The sequence below is a fragment of the Diceros bicornis genome, chromosome 14 (genome assembly GCF_020826845.1).
Source record: "Diceros bicornis minor isolate mBicDic1 chromosome 14, mDicBic1.mat.cur, whole genome shotgun sequence".
In the NCBI taxonomy this organism is placed as follows: Eukaryota; Metazoa; Chordata; class Mammalia; order Perissodactyla; family Rhinocerotidae; genus Diceros; species Diceros bicornis.
The window spans coordinates 26,243,128-26,266,637 of NC_080753.1; the positions used below are offsets into that span (position 1 = coordinate 26,243,128).

The window sequence follows — 23,510 nt, forward strand, 5'->3', positions numbered from 1 at the left end:
AATACCTGTTTAGCTGAACTGAATGAAAATACCACTCTGTATTCTTAATTTTACTTTTAACATGGAGATAAGCAATGAATAGGATTAACTTCAAATATGAAATACGTGTGCCTTTTTTACAATCTTGAAAGGCATTATACTCCCTTGCTTAGGGAATTGCTCTCTTGCGATGGAAAGCTCATCACCAGCATCGTTTTCCCTCCTTCTGGCATTCGGGTCTCCTAGTCATGGGCAACAATGATCAAACTTATACACTAAAAATCAGAATTAACACAGACCTGGAGTAAGTCATCTTGAGTAACCAGAGCAAAATGAATAGAAATCAGAAAAAAGAAAAAGGATGTATACAGAACTTCACTTTCATTAGGACATAATTCTTCTGTTATATTATCAAAATGGGCCTATGGGACATCAAAGAGCATCTCAAGAGCAATATCCTTTACGCATCATATCCATTTCCAAACCCTTCACCTTTAATGAGAGCTTGAAACTCTCTGTGCTTCACGGTTCCTCGCTGAAGATCGATCTTCAAGGTCATGAGGAGTACAAAGAGGAGTTTGTGGTTTTCATACAGGCCTCTGACAGAGTATGTAAAAACTTCATATGTCAGATACTCAATAATATTTGTAATTCTCTTCTGAGGTAGTGGAGACTTCTCAGACCTGCAATACATTTAAAAAATCAGAAAAGTAAAAAGCCACGTCTAAGAGAGTGGGAAGACAAAAAGAATTTTAAGTGACTCCTCTGGGAGAAAGGGAGTGAGGCCCCACCTGGCCATAGACTGGTCAAATAACTTCAAGAACTGGGCCAGCGAGGTCTGGTACATGATGTTGACCATGCTCATCTCTGTGATGAGAAAGTAGAGGATGCTTCCTCGGGTGGCTGCAGGCCGGAACTCCTCCTGAGCCAGGTTAATCTTGATCTCCGTTTCTGCAGCTACGTGTAGCTTTTCACTTACTTCAGCCGCTGTGTGCTTGGTGGTTCGAAGGACACCGATGAGAGATTCATCATCTACCAAGGAACCTAAAAGCCAAACAGGAAAACTGTAGAACACAAGATGGGAAAAGTGCAAAGCGAGATGCGTCACTTCTGAAATCATCCCGCTAATTTTCAACTCCGCTTCTCCAAAGCCCCAAGAGCAGAATCTTAAGACACTGAAAGGCTTCTAGTCCAACTACCATCTGATGCCTGAATCCTTCTAAAGATTCCTGCGGACGGTTTATCCCTGCCTCTGCCTGAAAATCTGCAGAAGGCAATTCTCAAGGCAGCCCGCATGGCTGGTCTTCAAATGTCTCAGGACAAAATCACGTCTCCATCCACTGCCAGCGGTTTCAGCTGTTCCTTATGTGACTCGGCTTTCACCTCCATTATCATCCTGATGGTTCCCCTCAAAGTGTCATGAGCTTCTCCATCCAGCTTGTCTCACAGTGTGAGCTGACCCCAATGTTACACACCAGCTTGCAGTCGAGCAGCACACTCTCCACTCCTCCTGTCTTAGTACAACAGTCCTTTGCCACTGAGAACTCTGAGCCCTTTATATCTCTAACAAGAGTAAATTGGGGGATAACGGAAGTGTCTTGTCAGGAAGAAGAATCCTAGTTGTATTTTTAGTTTGACAATTTGTTACTGTTTTTAATAGAAATCACACATCTATGACAATAAATTCAGTTTTAAGTTACAGAAAGACACTTTGGACATGCTGAGCTAATGGTCATGATATCTGCAAATGGTAGTGCTCTGGCTGACCTTAGAAGTCTGGATGGCATGTGAGCGCTATGGGAAGGTGCTGAGTTACTCTGAAGGGCATGCTAGGTCTACTATGGAAGTCCAGATTGAGATTAACCTCACAGGAAAGAGATCTTGATCCAGGACACTCTTGGCTGGATCAGGGGAGGAGCCCTCAGCTCTCCTTGCTGGTATTTAGAATGCCCAGGAGTATCCAAATGGCTGGGAGAAGTCACTGAACCAAGAGACAGAACTTCACCAGCATAAGCAGTGCAATGAAGGCAGATAAAAGGACTTTTCCCTCTGGTCACCTTAAAGATAGTGTTAGAGATTGTTGTGAGAGTAATGCATAATGTACTTCTGGAAGGCTAAGATTTTTTTTTTATCCAAAGATTAAAGTGCTGTTGGGAGGTATTCATTATTAGACTGCTAATAAATGGTAGAATTCAGGTTGCTGTAATTTGTCTACTATAGAACAATATAGTGTTTGTTGATTTTATTTTCTTTGGATAAAACATTTTTGTGTATTCAGAGAGGGTACATTCCTAAATCAGGATGTGGTACGACGACCTGACTGTCCCGAGGAGAACTTATGAGTGAGAGGTCAAGTCAAGTCAAGCAGAGAGTGAGCTGGGCCTTGGGTGTTCAAGTGCCTCTGACACAGATTATGCACACCATAACCCACTGTGGTATTCACATTTTAACGTCAAATGAAAGAGTCAATCTAAAAAAAAGAAAAGAAAAATAGATTGAGCACATTAGTTTCCTTTGGGCAAGCAAATTAGCCTATTATGAGTTACCTAGCTGTATTGGGAGCCCTTATGTTTCTCAGGAGAGAGCAATTATATCAAGAAAACTGTCTTATTTTCAAATACTCAGACTCTGTTTGCTAATTCAAAAATCAGATTCTCTGCAGTCTCTCTTTAATGTCGAGATGGAAATTGCCTGGCTTGTTTTTGCATTGATAACTCAACTATTTCCTAACATCTGTAATCATGAGGGCATTGAAAAGAGGGTACAAGAAAGCCTTATTCAGAATCCATTATTTGATTATTTCTTAATAACACAATACCTTTTGTAGCGCTTAATTTGTAGAGGAGGTTATCTTCAAGTTCTTTCATCTTCCGCTTATTAAAAGTCACATCTTCCAAAAGTTTAACCCTTTCAGACTCTAACTCCTATTATTAAGAATCAAAAAATAACATCAGAACTGTAATTACCAGTTATAATGGCAAATCCAATTTACTAGTGTTTATTATCAATTTTTGAAAGTTTAAATCAAAGTGCCTTTCAAATGACAGAAGAAATTACTATCAGTAGCCAAATCTATCTATCTGTATTTTTGTTTCTCTGGACAATTTTTTAAAATTATGCCGGCTAGCATTAAATTTCCGCAGCACTTACACTGGCATGCACGAGATAACCCTGCTAAAATAATTTTCCCCCGTTATCCCCAGCTCTATGCTTACTTAAATTAGAGCGTCCCATTCTCTTGGCCCTGTTCCAACACTGCCTCTGTGAGAAATGCGAACTTTATCTGCAGTCAGAAGTGGTAGAAACAAAAGGCATTAATATCAAGAAGCCAAGAGACTACCCAAGCCAAATGTGAGCTCTTGGCTTTGGACCTGCCTCTTGGAACACCAGGTACCTGGTTTGGCATAGCCAGTAAAAATCCTTTTTCCATTGTTTTGCATCTCCTTCTATCAGAGGGGCTACAGTGGATGTTCGTAAGGTATATATTTTTCTACAGAAATGGTGTATTTTTAAAATTATATTTTTAAAAAATTTCAAGCTTTCAGAAAAGTTGCAAGACTGGTACAATGAACTCTCATATACCCTTCACCTAGATTCACCAAATAACATTTTTATTTATCATTATCTCTCTATATATAAAACTTATTATCATTAATGTTGTTATGATTATTGCTGAACCATTTGCAGGTGTCATGATCCTTTACTCGCTAAAAACTTCAGCAAATCTCCTAAGAACCAGGACACTTTCTTACACAACCATAGTGCAGTTTTCAAATTCAGGAAATTTAACATAAATATAATACTCTTGCTAAATATGGAATAAATTGAAATTATCTCAATAGCATTCTTTATAGCACTTTTTTCTAATTTTATACGGAATCAATATTGTACTCAGAATTATGTTAAAAGGTGTTTTTAAACTACTTATTTGAGAAAGTTTCTTGAAAAACTGCTTCAGAAATTCCATCACTTTGAGAAAGTCTTCCTAAACCAATTCATCAATCAGAAGCCACAGCACAGCATTCATCTGTACATCTACTGTGGCTTACATCACAATCTGTGTGTAGATTATGTCCCTCCAATTAGATCCCATGCGTCTAGAGGGCAGGAACTTGTCCTGTTCATTTTTGTCTTCTTGACAGCACTTATCTTGAGGCTTTGCAGAGAAGGGACTCAACCGAGTAAATATTGGCTAAATTGAAGTGTGCTAAATTTAGTTCAACAACTTTATTTTACATCTGGGGAAACTGAGGACCCAGAAATATTAACTCCAAGTAACATCCCAATATAATATACACAGCTAGTTACTGGCAGAGACAGGCCTAATACCCTTCTTCCCCAACTCCAAGAGTAGTGTACATTGCCACTATAAGATCAGGTTTGCAGTATTTGACGCGCTGGCGATGAAGATTATGGCTTTATGTGCAGGGAAATAGCCAATGAATTGGTTTCATTAAAATAGTCACCCCTGGGTGGCAGTATAGGAATACATGGACAAAATGAAATCATGTTAGCTGCCTTTTCAGTATGATATGGAAAAACAAGCATCATGGTACAGTGGACACTTGTGAATTTTACAACATGACCTGTAAAGCTTATCTAGGAGGCTTGGCAGGGTGCAAAGTCCATGTGCTCATAGAGGTTAAGATCCTATTCTCTCTGGTCTCCACTTGTTCATCTGTACAATGGGGGTGTAAAAGCAGGACTGTTAAGAGGGTTAAACATCATGGTCAGCATGTCCTCCTGCAGATTAAGTGTGCATTTTGTTTTTTCCAGCAAGGTTGGTATGAGCATCTTAGCACATCTCTTGAAGTGGAAGCTAAGGCCTAGAAGAGTGGGTGTGAGGTGTTCTGTGGACATGGAGTGTAGCTACCTTAGACAGTGGAGGGGCCTGCCTTACAGAAGTTAGTGCAGCCTGCATGGAGGATCTGGACCAGTGAGGAATCATCTCAGAACTGACCAAGAGTACCAGTTAAACCACGAAGGAAGGGCTAATTTTCAACAGTTGACACCATGTAGCCCTAAGAGGTGATGGAGGCAATGAATTGAGGGGCCCATGCTCTCCGCCTGGCTGTGGAAGTGGGAAGGATTCCCTTTCTGGATTGCATAAGCCTAGGGCTGCTTGTTGGAAGCTAACAGCTAATGAGAGTGGAAGGTGGAACTGTGCCCCTCTTACTCCAGCAGACTGGTTGCCTTTCAAGGGCTGCCCCGAGTTAACCATGTCTGTTAACCAGGTAGGATTTTACTTCTCGTTTTACTGAGTCTCTCTATTTCTTAGGTGTCAGTATCATTTGTCTTTCCCTTTTTTTTTTTTTTTTTGGTGAGGAAGATTGTCCCTGAACTAACCTCTGTGTTCCTCCATTTTGTATGTGGGATGCTGCCACAGCATGGCTTGAGCGGTGTGTAGGTCTGCGCCCAGGATCCAAATCCATGAACCCCGGGCCACTGAAGCGGAGTGCATGAACTTAACCACTACACCACTGGGCCGGCCCCTGTCTTTCCCTTTTTGAATGTCTTTCCCCTGTGTTTGTCCCAAACTTCATATCTCTTCCTTTTCCTCCTTCTCTTAAGTCTTCTTCAGCCATTCTTTTTCTCACCCTCCAATTTTATGTCTCTCTGGTCTTCTTTCTAACTTTGCCTTTCCTTGAACCCTTAATACTAAAATTAATTATATTTAAGCAAATACAAACTTTCTCAGATTTTACACAAATATATTTTGTATATGCAATATATATATTTTATGCATAACATTTAATGTTTTCTAAGCTTTATCTTAAAAATTAGTTTAATCTTGTATCAGTCTCTTAAAATCTTCCAGTTCTAAGTTGTTCTTTGTTTTATTAGAACCCTCAGTTATACTTAATTAATTTCCCTGTTGCAAATTTCATTTAATTAAAATAGAATTATGGCTCCCCTGATCATTAAGTTATTAGATGGTAGTAGTTGAAACTACCACAGTGGCAATAACACTCATTCAGAGCAATTTCTTTTTCTCCAAGATCATTATTTTATTGAATTTTTCAGGTATACCAAAAACCATCCAACCATAGGACTATAGATATGAAAGTCAACATCCCCAAAGGTTTAAAGACAGAAGTAGAAAGAGTAATGTGACTGGTGCGTGTGTGTGTGTGTGTGCATGCACGTGTGTATGTTTTGGGTTGAAGGAGAAGTGAGTTAGTTACATGATTTCTTGACAGGACTTGAGATTGCAAAACAAATATTTATGTTAACAAAGGTAAATATGATTTGCTTAATTTTTCTCCTTTGCCATACACTTAACAACTTACTAGTACATTTTAAACATTTATTATAAGTAGAAGTTCTTTACCTCAAGAAATTATTACCTGTTTCTCTGTTAGAATCACTCTCCTCAGTAACTGATTCTCAAGGCCCTTCATCGTCACGGTGAAATCAATGACTGATGTTTTAGCATTGATCTCAGGGGTGAAGGCAGGGTTTGGTAACTTTGTCGTAATATAAAGTTTAAATGTATCCATGACATCACATTCCTTATCACCGACTTTCACCTACATCAATTCAAACATAAAATTAAAAACAGGTTAAAGGACAGGACAAAAACTTTGTGTTCAGTTTAGGAAAGAGTTCACCAAAGCTCAGTGCTGTGAAACTTAAATGAATTGCAAAGGAAAGATGTAAAATTTTAATCACTGACCTTAAATAATAAAGCCTATTCCTTTAGAATCATTTAGATTTGTGGTCCCGCCTGAAGATGTTTTTAGCCATGACACCAAGCAAATTAAGTGAAACATTTATCCAAAACAAATGTTGAATAAAGGAAAACTCAAACGCATCTAAGATCGACTGTTTTTTCCCACTTGAGGAAATTCCTACCATGGAAATGTGTCATGTTTATGAGAAGTGTTATTTCTCTTTGCATTTCACAATCATATCTGAAGCATATTTGACAACAGAAAGGGCTAATGAAACTTGCAAAGAAAAAGATGCCAACTCTTTTTCGGGAAAGAGAACATTTATCTTAAACACTACAATTTACAGTATATTAAAAAAACTGGTTTTGCTATCTAAAACTCAGGTGGAAATTATAATATTTTTAAATGACTTAAATTTTTAGTTAATCTTAACCCTACATATGACTGAAAATCAACACAGCTAAGGCACTCCCACATTCTCAGGCACCATGCCTTCACATTGCAGATAAGAATCTGGGGTCTTTCAAAAGACCTTCAGGAATGGAGATCCTACAGCCTCCTCTGACATGTTAAATGTAGCATATAAAAGAATTCACATTATGAAGAAATTTTTTCTAAATAAATCTATCTGCGTTTAATGAGAAAATGTGCATTCTTTACTTATTCACTGAAATTCATTAAATTAAGTTGTCCAAAGCAAAAAAACTCAACCAGAAATGCTGTCATTTATCAAGAAATAAACCAAAGAAGCCTAAAGGTAGAATGACACCAATTAAAAAAGAAACACATATATGGAAAACAATTCCTGTTATTACCAATGATCAGGAACAGTTTCCACAGCTTCCAGCAAAGTCTATGAGTTTAGATTGAAAGTTAATAAAGAGAGAAATGAACAAATCGATGTCCACAGACTTTATTAAAATACCATTTTCTCTAGTGAGGAAATGCAGGTTTTATTGCATAGATGTATGCAAAGATTGCAAAACCAATTGTCTCAGAGCTGCTAAAATATATATATTTTGCATGTAACACTAATATATTATTATTATGACCAGACAATGTCCTTCCTTAATGTGTTACTTAGTTTCAGCTAAATGGCTACTCTTACCAAGATAGCGCACTCCCCCTGTATTTTTCATATACTATTAAAAAAAAAAGGAAACACTGAATATGAGTTTGGAAATAATTTTTTTCCAGTATACCAAATATTAGCACCATCTGAAGGAAAATGCCTTTGCTGCTATGCTCAAAAAGATAAGTAGATGTCACCATTGTTCTTTTCTTTTTTTCTTTCTTTTTTTTTTTTTTTTTTAACAAGCTCACCTTGAAAGTGGTGCCCGATTTAATGAAATTCTTTTCTAATACGTTGTCCAGGGCTGGATCCAGTTCCTCACGAATGTCCTCAATGAGAACGGGTCGGCCCAAGGAAAGGCTGTCCTCCAAGTGTGTGCGGAAATATTTATGGTTCAGAGATGTTACCTGAAAATAGAGAGCGTTGCTGTATAAATGTTACAAAGAATGTGCCTATTGCTAAGTGGGAACCAAGAGAATTATTGGATAAGTGACTAAGAATCCTAAGGGCTATATAGGAAGCCTTACTTATAAAAGTAACAAACAAAAATTAATTTTCAAAATTTGGTGGGTCATGACTCTGTGGAAGCCCTAGATGTGTAATGGGGTTTCTTTGATGAAAAGAGGAGACTTGAGTGGCATTCCTGAGATGGGATGTCAGAGCTCTGCTCCCAAAGATGGACGAGAAGTAAGCAAGGATTAATCCTTTTAAACTCACACAGCTACAACCACTCAGAGAAAGCAAAGTCACTTGCATGTTTGTGATACTCATTTATCTCCTCAGGACCCCTATGAGATGAATAAGTGATAAAAAAAAGTAAGCCTAAGAATGTCAGAAATGATACATTAAGTCAAACCAAGCATCCATCCATGTGTCTCTGACAGAGGTACAACAGAAGAATATGATAGATACTTTCCATGAAATCAACCTAAAAGACTATACATTCACTTTTCGTATATTTACATTTTTTAAAAAATTAGAATTCTGAATGCCTGGTGAGGTCTCCCATTTTTTAGATCAATGTTTGTTGTGAATTAAAATAGACAAACTGGGCTGGTTGATCTTTGCATGAGTCAATTAGAGACACACTGGGCTGGTTGATCTTTGCATGAGTCAATTAGCTTTGAACTCTTACTTCTCCCGTGACCCCTCCCTACCTGAATGTGAGGATTCCCTAACATCCAGTCCTCAACTCTATCTCCTTATACTCTCTCCTCTGAGTTCAACTATTGCCTCTATGCTACTGTGAGTGCTAATCTTAAGACCCAAGGAAGATCCTCTGGGACAGCAGGTGATTAGGAGAGAGGAATTAAAAAATATTCTCTCTCAGTTGCTATGAAAAAAAAATGTGGAATTGAAAAATTAAATAAGTCTACCTTTATCTTGTTTGGTTAAAAAGAAAATAACTAAAAAATCCTGCACGTAAAGGAATTTGTTTCTTTGGATAGATAGTTTTATTTATACAAATGATGTGCTGTGAAAGACCTTACTGTGAGTTGATAAGGTAAATGAATCTAAATAAAGATCTTTAACTAGCTTATTAAACAAGATGAAAAAAGGTCCCAATAAGACTAAATGTAATCATCCTGCTCTATTTCCCAAACTCTATTTTTGTGATTTTCTTCTTAAGTGTGATGGTTAATTTTATGTGTCAAGTTGACTGGGCTAAAGGATGCCCAGATAGCTGGCACACATTTCAGGGTGTATCTGCGAGGGTGTTTCCAAAAAGATTAGCATTTGAATAGGTAGACTGAGGAAAGAAGATGTCCTCACTGATTTGGGTGGGCATCATCCAAGCTGCTGAGGGCCTGAATAGAATAAAAAGGTGGAGGACGGGCGAATTTGCTCTCTGCTTGAGCTGGGACATCCATCATCTCCTGCCCTTGGATACCAGCTCTTGGTTCTTGGCCTTCAAACTTGGACTGGGCCTTACACCATTGGCTCCCTTGGTTCTCGGACTTTCAGAGTTTGGACTGGAACCACACCACCAGCTTTGCTGGACCTCCAGCTTCTAAACGGCAAATTGTGGGACTTCTCACCTCCATAATCCCACGAGCCAATCCCTCATAATAAATCTCTTTCTATATATCTATATTTATATACAGATATCCTATTAGTTCTGTGTCTCTGGAGAAGGCTTACTAGTATGCCAAGTAAAGAAATAATAATTTTCAAATTGTCAGTTTACTTAAGATTTCCTTTAATCACCTTCCATGTCTTTTATAAACTTGAAATAATATCTTGGAGTCATAATTTCAGGTTTAATTCACTTGATTTTTCTTGTGTAGAAACACTATACGGTAGCCACCACCAGAGCCTGGGTCATCTGCACAGATGCTCAGGTGTTGGGTCTTTACAAGGTGGTCAGTGAATTCTTTACAGGGAAACTTGGTGAATATCTTCTCTTTCCAGAAGTCAGAGCTGTAAGTCCTGGAGATGGCATTGCAGGTGGCCTTGGCAAAGCTACTAGGAGTGCAGTCCTGGACATATGAAACGTCTTGTTTTTCATTTAGAAAGTGTTTCATTTTTCGTTTTGTTTTCCTTCCCAAGTAAAGAAATAATAATTTTGTTTCATTTTGTTTTCATTTATGTGTGTTTGTGCACGTGCTCATTCACATATTCAGAAAAACAATGTCTTCTGAGTGAGGAGAATATAGTTCAGCCTTCTTACATCCCAGCATTTGACGGTTTTTAAAATGAGTTATCTCTGGCATATTTCTATTACTTCCTCAAGAGGGTTTCTGGGACTGGGTTGCATCAGGAAGGACATGACTGAAGGCTCTCGAGGAGTTTAATGCCGAAATGGAGAGACAAAGCTGTGGTCAGGAAAAATAAGAGTAAGATGAGCAGGGAGATCAACAGCCAGGCGAGGGAGCAGGAGCAGAGCAGCAGACGAGTTCTAGCTGAGCTGGATCCAGCAAACTAGGTTCAGGAGCAGGAGTGCCCCGGGACACTCCACTTGTGCCCTCCTTCTGTGAATGGAGCTCCTCAGAAGCTACACTCCCATTAACTCCATTTCCTTTAACTCTTCTCCTCCATTACACTCTGATCCCTTCTGAGATTTCTCTGGGTTTTTTTAAGTACACATAGACTGACGCACTGTGTTCTGGAGGATTTACGAGGTGGGAGTATCTTAGGGGTGTTCCTGAGCACTGGGCGGTGTCCGCTTGCCGGTAAAGCTCTGATCTCAGAAGGAAATCTTTCAACATTTCACCATAAAATATGGTGTTGGTTGTAGGCTTTTTGTAAATACTCTTTTTCTGATTAAGGAAGAGCCCTCCTCTTCTTAGTTTGCTGGAAGTTATATCATGAATGAGTGTTGAATTTTACCAAGTGCTTTTTATGCATTTATCAAGACGACCAGATGATTTTCCTGGGGTTTTTTTCCGCCGAATGATGACACAACTTTGATTAATCCACTTAAATTCAATAAAATGTCAGAATTCGTACTCTATATAAAGAGCTGTACAGAAAATATAAAGATGGTGTAAAATCATAAACCTGCTCAGTAGGAAGTTTATGGTACAGTCGAGATAAAAAAAACAAACGTGCAAAGAACAATAATTCAAGACAGACTCTAAGTCTATAACAGAAATACAAACAAGACAAGAAATACAAACAATACAGACAATCTCGAATTGTGAGGATTCAGGACAGGCTAGATTAAGCTGGAGACACAGGCAAGTCTTGATGAAGGTAGCCCTGGATGTGGACTTTGAACGATGTTTAAGATTTTTATACGGGATGTAAGAGAAGTGGGCAGTAGGGTGGAGAAGACATTCTAATTAACAGAAATAGTATGAGCAAAAATATGGATGTGGGAGGCTTAGAACTGGGAACAGGGTCTAGGAAACAATGATAGTCCGTATTGATAGCTGAATTGAAATATCGATGGTAACAAGATCCCCAAGGGAGCTAGGAATGTTGGACTCCTGCCCTTGTCTACGCTACCTTAAAATTACACCTCATTAGACTCCAACTCCAACACTGGACTCTAGTATGCTATGTAGTACCAAGTACTGAGCTAGGTTAGTGCAAATGGCCTTAAACTGAGGAATCACAAGTTCTATTTTTGCTGCTTTCTTATAAGCCCAAACCCAAGGCCCAGAATAAAAGCCACATCCAACATTGGCAAAACAATAGAGTCAGGAAAATGGACAGAGAGAAAGAGAATGAGATTTAAAGAGAGCACAAAAGAGAAGATAATCAGAGCCTTTGCCCCAAATCACTGTTACGAAGCTCACGGGTGTAAATCAGCAAACAATTATCATAGAGACAACAACTTCATGACTGGCAGACTGAATGGAAATTTTGGGAAAATTTCATGACTTCAAGATTACTTTCCTATGCACCAAATGGTACATACCTGCAAGTCATTTTCTTTTTCCTTTGATTTAATCCAAGTTTTGCCTTGAGTTTGTGGATCTATGAGGAGTGGGTATCTGGTGGCCTTTGTCACAATGATGCCATTCTGAATTGAGAGGTCATCTCCTGGTAACCCCTGCAGCCCCCACTCGCCAATCTGAATAACGGGAAAGGACATGGCCATTCAGTGGACAACAAGAATGCTTTCGTTAGTAATTAAAAGTACCACAATATAAAAGAATTCAAAATTTGACATTTTTTTCCATTGAGACTATGCAACAGGTACCTAGAAAAAAAACAAAACTTGTAAATGTGAACAAAATAACATTAAATTTAAAAAACAAATTTATCATCTAATAAATCCTTTCTCTAATAACCCAAGACTAGGTTTAGTCCTTTACATTGTATTTTCATACTTATGAGGAAATACTGTAAATTGATTGCATATTAAACCTCATTTGGGGATTTTGAAGCATGTTGCTGAACATTCAGAGAATAAAGGAGCTTAAATATGGTGACACTGGGTTGGTGGTGGGATCAAAAGTGGCTGGAGTTAGCGGAGATAAGGAATATAATGAGATGTCAGAGAAGAAGATAAGCCCCAAGAGACCAATCTCTGAAACCTTCCCTACCTGCCCTTTGGTTCTGCTTTCATGGCGGCTGGGGTATTGCATAGCTGGAGGCAGAGAAATTAGGGAAGATGAGATATTATATCGGCAGGAGCTCATCAATGACATTTTTAAAAAAATATTTCCCTTCCAAATTAAGAGGGAATTGCCCGCCTGCCCCCACATGGTCAATAAAATCACCCGAGATCCAATGAACCAACCAGCCTCCCCCTTTGTCGAATTATCCCAGCATCTCCAAAGGCCATAATTAGTAAAGAATATCCTGGCCCACTTTGCCTCGCCAGTACCCAATGCATCTCCAATACATTATCTAGTCCCTGTAAGGCTAGTTGAACATTGTTTGAATTGGGAAAGATTATTTTTTAACTTTGAAGTACAGATAACATGAAATTAATAGCATGGCATCCCTAAGGAAAAAACATCTGGGGAGCATATTACAAATCAGAAAGCAGCTCCTAAATACAAATTGCCTGGAAAGCATTTAATACCACAGGAGCTCTGCAAGATATACTGAAAATTGATGGTGGCATCAAATTCCCAGCAAGGAAGTTTAGCGCAGTAGGGCACGCTATTGCTCAGCGATACCAGAATGTGCTATTGTGTTATGCTACTGGACATTAAAAAAAGATGGTTAATGATCAAAAGACGGTTGATACCAGTGCTTATGGCCTAGCTAATGCCTACATTTGCCCAAAATGTTTAACAGAGAGAGTGACTTAATAGGAGAGTGTAAATAATGAGGATAATAGGAAGAGTTCAGTATTAGCAGGCCTATAATTCGGGAACAATCTTTTAGTTCACAGCAGTGCAATCAGTATTCATTTGAAAGCAAGATTTCTTAAAATGCAATGAAACTTTTATACCACAAAGAAAATTCTTTTTTTTGTAAAGCTTTAGCATTTTCAAAACAATCTTTTCAATTAAAGGAAAAAAGAAAAAATTAAGTGTACCTTGATTTCTTAGTAAGTAAGAAATAAAATGAGGCTGACATTCAAATAATATAAGGAAAGTGACACTTACTGTTGGAGGATCCACCAACATTGAAATAAGATTTAGGTTTTCAGTGAAAGGAATCTTCCGTGCTCTCAACTCTATCTCCCATTGATCCTTAAGCAAATAGTTCCTAAATATTTGATTGAAAGGACCAAGATAGGAAAGGAATCCAGTGCACAGCAGAACATCACCTACGAGTCTGTTAAGAAAAGACACAAAGTGAGTCACCCAACACATGTTAAGCTCTGCCATTAAGGAGTTTAAAGGCCACACTGCAGTTTTGTGTCCTTACTAGGCGAAATCCTTCTTTGCTCCTTGCTTAACAATTGGTAGCCAGACATGGAGAGACAATGCAAAAAGGTGCCCCCAAACCCAAAAGGGGGTAGGAGTGGCCACAGTTGGGGTAGGTCAGGGAGCAAGAGAGAAGGCTCCTTCCTGAAGCCTACAAGTCTAGAGCCTTGACCCCCAGAGAACGAAAGTATCCTTTTTCCATCCCATGCCCTGGTCCTGTGCAGATTCAGTCTTGGTTAAACTATTTTCTTCTTCTTCTTTTTTTTTTTTCTTTTTGCCTTCCTCCCACCCCTCTCTTTAAGTTTTCTGAGGACACCAATAGATACCAGCACAAGATACTCTTGCATTTAGAACAAACCATTGATCCACACTTTCAAAACCACTGAGGTGAAGAGTATAGAACTGGAGCAAGTATCTAGATTATTCTGGCAAATCCTAACCATTTCAGAAGCACTCTTGTACTGAAAACCCACATTGCTGAACTGAAATTGAGATTAAAAGTGTTTCATAAAATTTTCTGCCCTGTTTCTTGAGAGTGTGTGACTTAAGCGGTAGGCACTTTCTTAGATGATGGGATACAGAGATGGGTAAATGGAAATGAAGGAGAAAAGCACTTCAGGGAAATAGACTTTATGTTCTCTAACATCATAGAGAGGCGGCGTCTGGGGTGATGACTAAGGAGAGCGATTATAACAAAAACCAAAATTTATACCTATTAATCTGAGCTTTGAACTCTTTACTTTGCTGAGTCCATCGGACTTTCTCTCCACTCAGTCCATCGATGAGAGTGGAAGCTGCCTGCATCTTTTTCCGGCACATATCAGCATCATTAAGCAAATCCTACATTCACAAAGGGAGAATGTTTCAAGAACTTTTTAAATTGCTTAATCAAACATCCATGATATTCACACGTAAAAATACACGGAGAAATTTCTTAATCGCAAAATAAATATAATCTAAAAATAGTGTGATTGAAACTTTACATATTAAATTCTCCTAATTCATTCATAATATTGTTATTTTACCTTATGAAATTTCAAGAAAAGCCATTTTCTAAGAAAGAATCCAAATCACATAGCTTAAAATAGTATTTCTATTAAATATTTTCAAAACATAATCAAATCAATAAAATATACCATTTTAAATCTTGGATTTAATAATAATTCTGAGTTCTTTGCAGTTTACAAAGTATTTTTTCCCAGAAAAAAAATTCTACAAAACAGTAGTGTGCTGCAGCCAGCTTGTATCAGCTCACAAGAGCCAATTGTTAAATTTTCAGAAAATTTGTGAGCTGGTGTTAAACACAGCCATTATTAAAAATTAAAGTATATAGACTTTCTATTAAACAAATTATGTCAAAGCAAAGGTAATAAATAATCAGAACTCATCTTCTTCCTAATTATTTACTACATTTTCATATTATCTATACCCTTGAGGTTATGTAAGTCCATTGTATCTGCATGGTGGAAATATTTATAATGGTGCAATGCTGCCCATCTTTTTCCAAATCTGTGTTCAGTGTTGTCACATTGACAGCTTAAAATTGACAGTGGTGGGAGTACCTAGGCTACAGAAATCAGCAAATACTGCAAATCAAGGCTTTCTTCTCCCCCTGCCCCTGCCCCACAACAAGCTGATTGTTGAACATTTACCAGACCACCACTGCTTACACAACCCATCCTATGAGGTCATATTAGGATTCCCACTTGACAGATAAAGTTAGATCAGTCGCCCCCAATCACACAATTGATAAGTGCCTGATCTCCATCTCAAACCCAGTTTTCTAACTCTAAAGTCAGAAAACACTTTGGGTATGACATCACAGCTTACTCTTACAGAAAATGATTATTAAAAACACAAGAGTGTTGAAGATCCAAAATAAGTAGACACAGCCAGTGCATTCAGGTAAAGGCATTCAGGTAAATGTTTTTTCATCATAAACATTTGCCTAATTTCTAAATACGACACAGACTTGTGTCAAATTTCAGTACGTCATTTTAGCAATTTTGTGTATTTAACTCACCATTTTCTCATTCATTGCTGCATCGAATTTTGCTTGCACTTTGTCCAGCTCGGCCTGTTTTTCATCAAGCATTGCCTGCGCCTTCCCCAGTTCAGCATTGGCGACTGCCAAACGGCCCTCTTGCTTGGCCAGGTTAGCCTTGAAAGCAAGAAGAGGTGATCAGTGCAGAGTCGTTTTAGCACCTTGAAACGTTCCTGATTGGAATTGGTAAATAACAACATCAATTACATAATTTTTTCCCTACTTGGTACCTGGAGGTCATCTCTCTCAGTTTTTTCAGCTGGGGAAGCAGAGAATCTTGAAGAGGTTTCATTAAAGTTCTCTTTTTTCTTTTAATTATTAATGTTCAATATAGAAAACTTGGAAAATGCAGCAACATATAGGAAGGAGAACGAAAATTACCCATGATTTTACCCAGAGATAGTCTGCGAGTATTGTGTTAAGAAGTTGACAACTGGCATTTTGATTTTTTTTTTTCACTTAATGTACTATACTCATTTCCCCACATCCTTATAAATAATTTTTCATGAACACTGGTTATATAGCTGTGTGATATCCCACAATTTGGATGTATCATAATTTACTTGACCTTTTCTCTACTTTTAAACATTTCTTTTTCCCTCTCCATTTTTAGTTATTATAAATAATGCTGTGATAAATACTATTGGGTATGTAAACATTTTGGATTCTTTCCTTGGTGAAGATTTTTTGATGTGAAATTACTGTAACAGTAGTTTTTCATCTTTTTCTAAGTCCTACAGTGTGGTAATTATCTGTTTCTTGTAAATTTAAAATAATCAGAGTAATATAGCCCTAGAGCCTTCTGGAATAGAAGTTCCTACTTAACTTCCTCATTTTCTTTCTCAATAGTTGGTTTTTTGAATTTAGCCCTTTTTCTCAGGAAATTTTCATTTCATTTAGATTTTTTAATGTATTTACACATAACTATGTAAAATTTGCTTTTTAATTATTTAAATCTACACATCTATCATTATACGGATTTCTCTTTCTACTTTGATTTTCTTCTTGATTAGATTTTCCAAGAACATGTCTCATACATTTTTTTTTGCAAAGCACCAATTCTTTAATTCTGCTACTTTTGTCTTCTCTAATTTTTAATATTTTTATTAGCTCTATTCCACTTTCCTTAGATTGTGTGTGTGTGCTTATAAGTGAGTATGTACTAAAGTGTTTAGTTTCTTTGATTCATTTAAGGGCTAGGAATATAGGATTTTGGCCACATCACAAAAGCTTTGGTAACTAGCTCTTTGTCATCATTTTCTAAATAGAAGTTACTAGCCCTCTTTCTAATGTAAACGTTCTAATTTTATTGTTTATAATCAGAGAACGATGCCTCTGCAATTTTTGCTTTTGGAATTGGATCAAGGTCTTTTAGAATTGAATATGATCCATTTTTGTAAACATTTCTTGGACACTAGAAACAATTCATATTCTTTGTTCATATCGAAGAAAGTTCACTGTAGCTATTCAACCTTAAAAATAATATAGCGTAAAATCTTTATATAATTATTAATTTATGCCTACTTGGGACTGGCTACATAATTTGCAGGGCCCAGTGCAAAAGGAAAACGCAGGGCCCCTTGTTAAAAAATTAAGAACTTCAAGAGGGTGACAGCAGAGCATTAAGCCAAGCATGGGCTCTTCTAAACATGGGGTCCTGTGTGCACAGGTTACACGCCCATAAAACTGGCCTCTGCCTACCAGTTATGTCGTGGATTGACGGTGTGTGCCACAATCTCAAATTAGAATATTATTTTTGTTAATCTTCACTTAAAATACCAATGGAGGGGCCGGCCCGGTGGCGCAAGCGGTTAAGTGCGCGCGCTCCGCTGCGGCGGCCCGGGGTACGCTGGTTCGGATCCCGGGCGCGCACCGACGCACTGCTTGGCAAGCCATGCTGTGGCGGCGTCCCATATAAAGTGGAGGAAGATGGGCACAGATGTTAGCCCAGGGCCGTCTTCCTCAGCAAAAAAAAAAAAGAGGAGGATTGGCGGATGTTAGCACAGGGCTGATCTCCTCACAAAAAAAAAAAAAAAAATACCAATGGATTTTGCTTTATGTAATTGGATGCTATTTTATTTATTGTATAAAGCATTATTACAATTAAGTTTCACCCTGGATCACAATTTTTATCAATTAAAAAAACTGCTCTTACGTGTGCTTTTTTTTTTAATTCTACATTTATAACAACATTTCTCTCTTAGTATCATTTTCTTTGGGTGCATTTGCTATATTTTCTCACCATTTCCCTTTGCTAAAATTTTCCTATTTTCAATTTATTTTCTATTTTTCTCAAGGTTACCTATCCACAGAGTTTAAAGAGGAAGCCATTTCTATAAAGCTTATGAAAAACATAACCCCCTACCCACCTACTCACAATTTTCCATTCCACAGAGAAACCACTTTCAACTCTTTTAGCTTTACAGGGTTTCAGGCAGGGGGCAGTGGGTAGTACGTGTCTAAGTGGTATATTGTATGAATCCTTTGTACTCCTGGGAATGTCTTTCTAGTCCCTCCATCATGAAGGACAGTATAGATGGTGTGTGTGTGTGTGTGTGTGTGTGTGTGTATTTACCCCTCAATACTTAAGTTGCATCCTTAAGAATGTCTTTTTGTTCCCTCATACATGAAGGGCAGTTTGGCCAGTTATTGAATTCTCGAACCCCAGCAATTTCCTCCTCAATACTCTGCATATATTTTTCTATTACTTTCTAGTTTTCTAGAAACAGGTGGGAAGTCTGCAACATCCAGATTTCTCTTCTTTTGTAAGCAACTTTTTTACTTTTGTTTGATTGATTGTCTCTTAGATGTATATAAGTTTCTCTTTCTGTCTTTGAAATTTAAAACATTTCTAGGTGTTGATCCTAATTTTTATAAATTTTGTTTGGAATATAGTAATTAAATGCAGTCTCCAAACCTAATCTCTAAACTTTAAAGATACAGCCCATTTTCCTTTATAATTAGCTTGATTATTATTCCCAATAAATTAATTTCCTATTTAAGTTGGTTTCGGTTTCTTGTCTGCGATGCCAAGAAACACGAAACAGATGTGAAAAGAATGAGAAACTGTGATAGGACATTCAGAAAAAAGAAAAATTTGATAACAAGGACATCTACCTTTGTTATTTGAAGTTATGCTTTGTCTTTTAATAACAGCAGTACTAACAATTGATTTTATTAAACATTGATTTACTGGGAGGAGGAGGAAAATTTTTACCTTCAGTGGCAACACTTCTCTATTGACACCATAAAATGTTGCCATAGCAAGTGTCCAAGACAGCAGACCAGCCACATTCCCACAGACTTTTTTGGCACTTTCAAAAGAGTAATCATCCATATTAAAATATGGCTGTAGTAACTCAACAGTCTCTTCATTTATAGTGTCTTTAGGGAACTGCTGAAGGCTCCACAGGAATCCTGTTGCACTCATCAACTGAAAAATAGTATTACAACCTGTAAGTTCTGAAAGAAACTAAATACTTTCTTCTTGAGTTAGTATGTACTTCTACATTGAATTTTTTCAAAGAAGGAACAACTGATGTGCTCTAAACATACAAATCAATACTATGGCAGTAGTCAACCTACATATGTAAATTGCAAATTGTCTTCCCATTTCCATGGTGGAAGAGTAAAAAAGAAAAACTATGTAAATTTCCTATCCAGTGAGCATCTCTAAATGCCACCAACCACACAGGCACCCTTTTGGAGACCGAGTTGGGTTCATATCAAGACTGTGCCAATAGTAGCCACTGGTTCTGGACAGATTTTATAAAAAGAAAACACGCAGCTTTAAAATCTTTCCCTACTTACATTTTGGGAGATGCTGTTTAAGATAAACTTCAATACACAATAATCGATTATTGTCTGCCAACTTGTCTGGTCTATATTAGTGCCCCGGGATGAGGACGCCTGATGCACCTCACAGGACTTAGCAAAGATAGAATTACTTACTTTTAATGACTCTCCCCATGATGGCTTGCAGCAAGGTTTTTCTGGATCCATAGTAACAGGGTCGATTTTCTTTTGAAATAGCAACAGAACACAGTCCATGATTCTCATAATAAGATGTGGGGGCTTCGCAAGTTTCCTGACTGTGGCAATATCGTTTGGCTTGATAGTCTATATTTGGGGTTAGGAATCAAAAAAATTTTTTGAGTAGTATTCCTAGTCATATGAAAATCTAATATTTTTTTTTATAAGGAAGATTAGCCCTGAGCTAACATCCGATGCCAATCCTCCTCTTTTTGCTGAGGAAGACTGGCCCTGGGCTAACGTCCGTGCCCATCTTCCTCTGCTTTATATGGGATGCCACCACAGTGTGGCTTGACAAGCGGTGCATGGGTGCGCGCCCAGGATCCAAATCCCATGAGCCCCCCACCCCCTCCCCCCCCCACAGTGAAGTGCGCGCACTTAACCTCTATGCCACCCAGCCAGCCCCTGGAAATCTAATACTTTTAAATAATTAAAGTAGAAAACTTTGAAAAGTATTTTCTCCCCATTCCCTGACATTATTTCCTCAAGGGCTTGCATTCCTTTGCATAATGGCTCTTTCATTGTTATTCTGGGATTTCTGTTTGTTTGTTTTTCTTCTTTTTTTCCTCTGTTGCCTTCAACTAATTGCTTTAGAATATCACTACCACCCATTGCCCACCACCCCAGACCCCTGTTAGCAACTGGCCTCATTGATGGGTAACATTTAGAGAACTGGCATCTTCAAAGCACAGAGTCTGTGTTGTGTGTGGATATTAAAAGAGAAGGAAGGGTGCCCCCGGCCCCGTGGCTTAGCGGTTAAGTGCGCAGGCTCCGCTACTGGCGCCCCGGGTTCGGATCCCGGGCGCGCACCGACGCACCGCTTCTCCAGCCATGCTGAGGCCGCGTCCCACATACAGCAACTAGAAGGATGTGCAGCTATGACAAACAACTATCTACTGGGGCTTCGGGGAAAAAAAAAATGAGGAGGATTGGCAATAGATGTTAGCTCAGAGCCGGTCTTCCTCAGCAAAAACAGGAGGATAAGCATGGATGTTAGCTCAGGGCTGATCTTCCTCACAAAAAAAAAAAAGAGGAGCAAGGCCCTGAATATCAGAAACCTCACTTTCAGTCTTCATCTTGAGGGCTGCCCTGTCTGTGGAAGAGGAAGAAATGTGAAGGACACAAGAGAAGTTATTATAACATATGGCTCATAAAAATACTTTTGGAAGTTTCTATCTGTAAGCTGGATTTGGAATAAGACATTACCTGACATTCAAGGCAAGAAGGACTGGGACATCATATGATCAATAAAATCTTCTAAGACTCACTTGGTTCAGTGATCTCCCTCTCTTCTGCCTTATCATGGGACTCATAAAGGGAGTGGGGATGGAGAATGTGTCCTGGTCATTGTCACAATTTTATTAAATGATTATCATAAATCTATTCATTCAACAACTACCGGCATTCAACCATATAGAACAAAAAACAAACAAACATAGGCTTGTCTTCATAATCTTCCAAGGAAGAGAAAGAAAACACAATTACCCTAAACTAGGATGATCTGCCATGATAGAAGCACAGGAGTGCTAGGAAAATAAAGGGGAGCCAGAAGAACCAAAAACTTTCTGGAAGAGGTGAGGCCCGAGCCTGGTCTTGAAGAATGACTCTTGGGGCCGGCCCGGTGGCGCAAGCAGTTAAGTGCGCACGCTCTGCTGCGGCGGCCCGGGGTTCACTGGTTTGGATCCTGGGTGCGCACCGACACACCATTTGTCAAGCCATGCTGTGGCGGCATCCCATATATAGTGGAGGAAGATGGGCATGGATGTTAGCCCGGGGCCAGTCTTCCTCAGCAAAAAAAAAAGAGGAGGATTGGCAGATGTTAGCTCAGGGCTGATCTTCCTCACAAAAAAAAAAAAGAAGAATGACTCTTGTTAGGCAATGAAGGTTAGGGAAAGCATTCCTGGCAGAAGGAGAGACACATTTAAAGAGGCCATGATTCTTCCAGAAGCCTATAGGTGTTTCTGTATGGCTGCATCATATTGTGTGTAGGGACAGAATGACAAGACATAAAGTTCAATGGGTAGACAGGAGCCAGGTTATCAGCAGCAGCACTAATATTTATTGAGTACTTTCTACATGCCCAGCAAACAGTATTCATTGCTTTTAATGCTTACATTGATCCTTCAAGGATCAATGAGGAATTATAATCCCCATGGGGACCTAAGAAAGTCAAGTAAATTTACTCCAGATCATATGTCTAGGAAGAGGTGGTCACGGGAAGCAAATGCAGGTCTGCCTGCCTCTGAAGCTGTGCCCCTCTTGCCTCACAGCTGTGGATGCCTCACTTGGGACTTTATCCTAAGAGCAACGAGAACCACAAGGGGATTTTAAAAGGGCACATGACGTCATCGGGACAGGGTGCTGAAGGAACTGAGACAGCTCTCTACATAATCTGAATCCCTTATGCTACAGGTTAGGCCATTAATCACTAGCATTATTTCTCAGTTCTCATGGAAGGCTGATTTATGAAACGAAAATAATTTATGGGAAGTGAAGACTTTAAAAAATTAGTACTTAGAAAACTTAATCAAGAGAAACATTTGTTTCCAGACTCAGAAAATAAAATCACGTGAAGAATTCAATTCAGTTTTCTGATTACAAAAATTCCACAGTTATTTCGTGTCACGAATCGTGGCGCCTGCTAGCACTTGTGTTGGGAGGGATAACAATGCACTGCTCACATTCAGGGCCGCCTCTGCTTCTTCCAGTGCAGGTTTAGCCGCCTCAAGTTTAGTCTCCGCTTTTACTTTTTCACTATCAATCTCATCCACAATTTTTTGGGCTTTGTCTTTTACCTCCTGCACTTCATTTTTTACTTTGGCTGAAGCCTGAGCACTTACTGTGACTTCTGCTAATACCTGTTAAGTTGAGGAAACACATGAGAGTAAATAGAAACCCTTTGAGTAAAATTTACAGATTTGAGTAATGAGAGAATATTTATTCAATATAATATAAAACATGAATAAGAGCAAATTTATTCCCCATCTAAGTCATCTGTATTTTAAGGTGCATTAAAGTAAGTCCTTTGATCAGTTCCTTGCAGTCTTCTACTTCCTAAGCTTTCCTCAGGCTTAGAATATAAAGTAAATGTTTTAAGCCTTCAGAAAAACGGTATTTCTACTCTATGGAATGTCTAGAAAATTAAAACAATTCAAGTCAGTGTAATAGAATAAGATCAGAAACCATATTAAGCCTCATGTAATAACAATAAAAATGGCTTACGTTTGTTGAATGCTTACCATATGATGCCTCCCCTGTGCTGTCTCCCTCAGTCCGGCAACAGGTTAAGGGTCAAGATGTAAGTATCTATTCTTAAAGGACTCTCAGTGAGTGGAAGCTGACAGTAATCTGAGACTGGTGGGTGGTGTATAAAAGAGCAACGTTTATCCCCATCACTTAGGGAAAAGTATCTTTTTTTTTTTTAACTCCAC

General features: G+C 38.5%; 1 protein-coding gene across 2 annotated transcripts in view; it reads right to left on the minus strand.

Moving 5' to 3' along the window:
- Window positions 1–23,510, minus strand: part of DNAH8 (dynein axonemal heavy chain 8) — a 295,649-nt gene that overhangs the window by 83,639 nt on the left and 188,500 nt on the right. For both annotated transcript variants that reach the window (XM_058554442.1, XM_058554441.1), the window contains 12 exons: window positions 22,761–22,937; window positions 19,999–20,166; window positions 19,265–19,480; window positions 16,027–16,164; window positions 14,716–14,843; window positions 13,740–13,911; window positions 12,092–12,247; window positions 7,977–8,132; window positions 6,327–6,509; window positions 2,798–2,903; window positions 771–1,023; window positions 472–662 (listed from right to left, as the gene is read on the minus strand). In XM_058554442.1, the coding sequence (XP_058410425.1) occupies window positions 472–662; window positions 771–1,023; window positions 2,798–2,903; window positions 6,327–6,509; window positions 7,977–8,132; window positions 12,092–12,247; window positions 13,740–13,911; window positions 14,716–14,843; window positions 16,027–16,164; window positions 19,265–19,480; window positions 19,999–20,166; window positions 22,761–22,937 (2,044 nt within the window). The remainder of the gene's footprint in view (window positions 1–471; window positions 663–770; window positions 1,024–2,797; window positions 2,904–6,326; window positions 6,510–7,976; window positions 8,133–12,091; window positions 12,248–13,739; window positions 13,912–14,715; window positions 14,844–16,026; window positions 16,165–19,264; window positions 19,481–19,998; window positions 20,167–22,760; window positions 22,938–23,510) is intronic.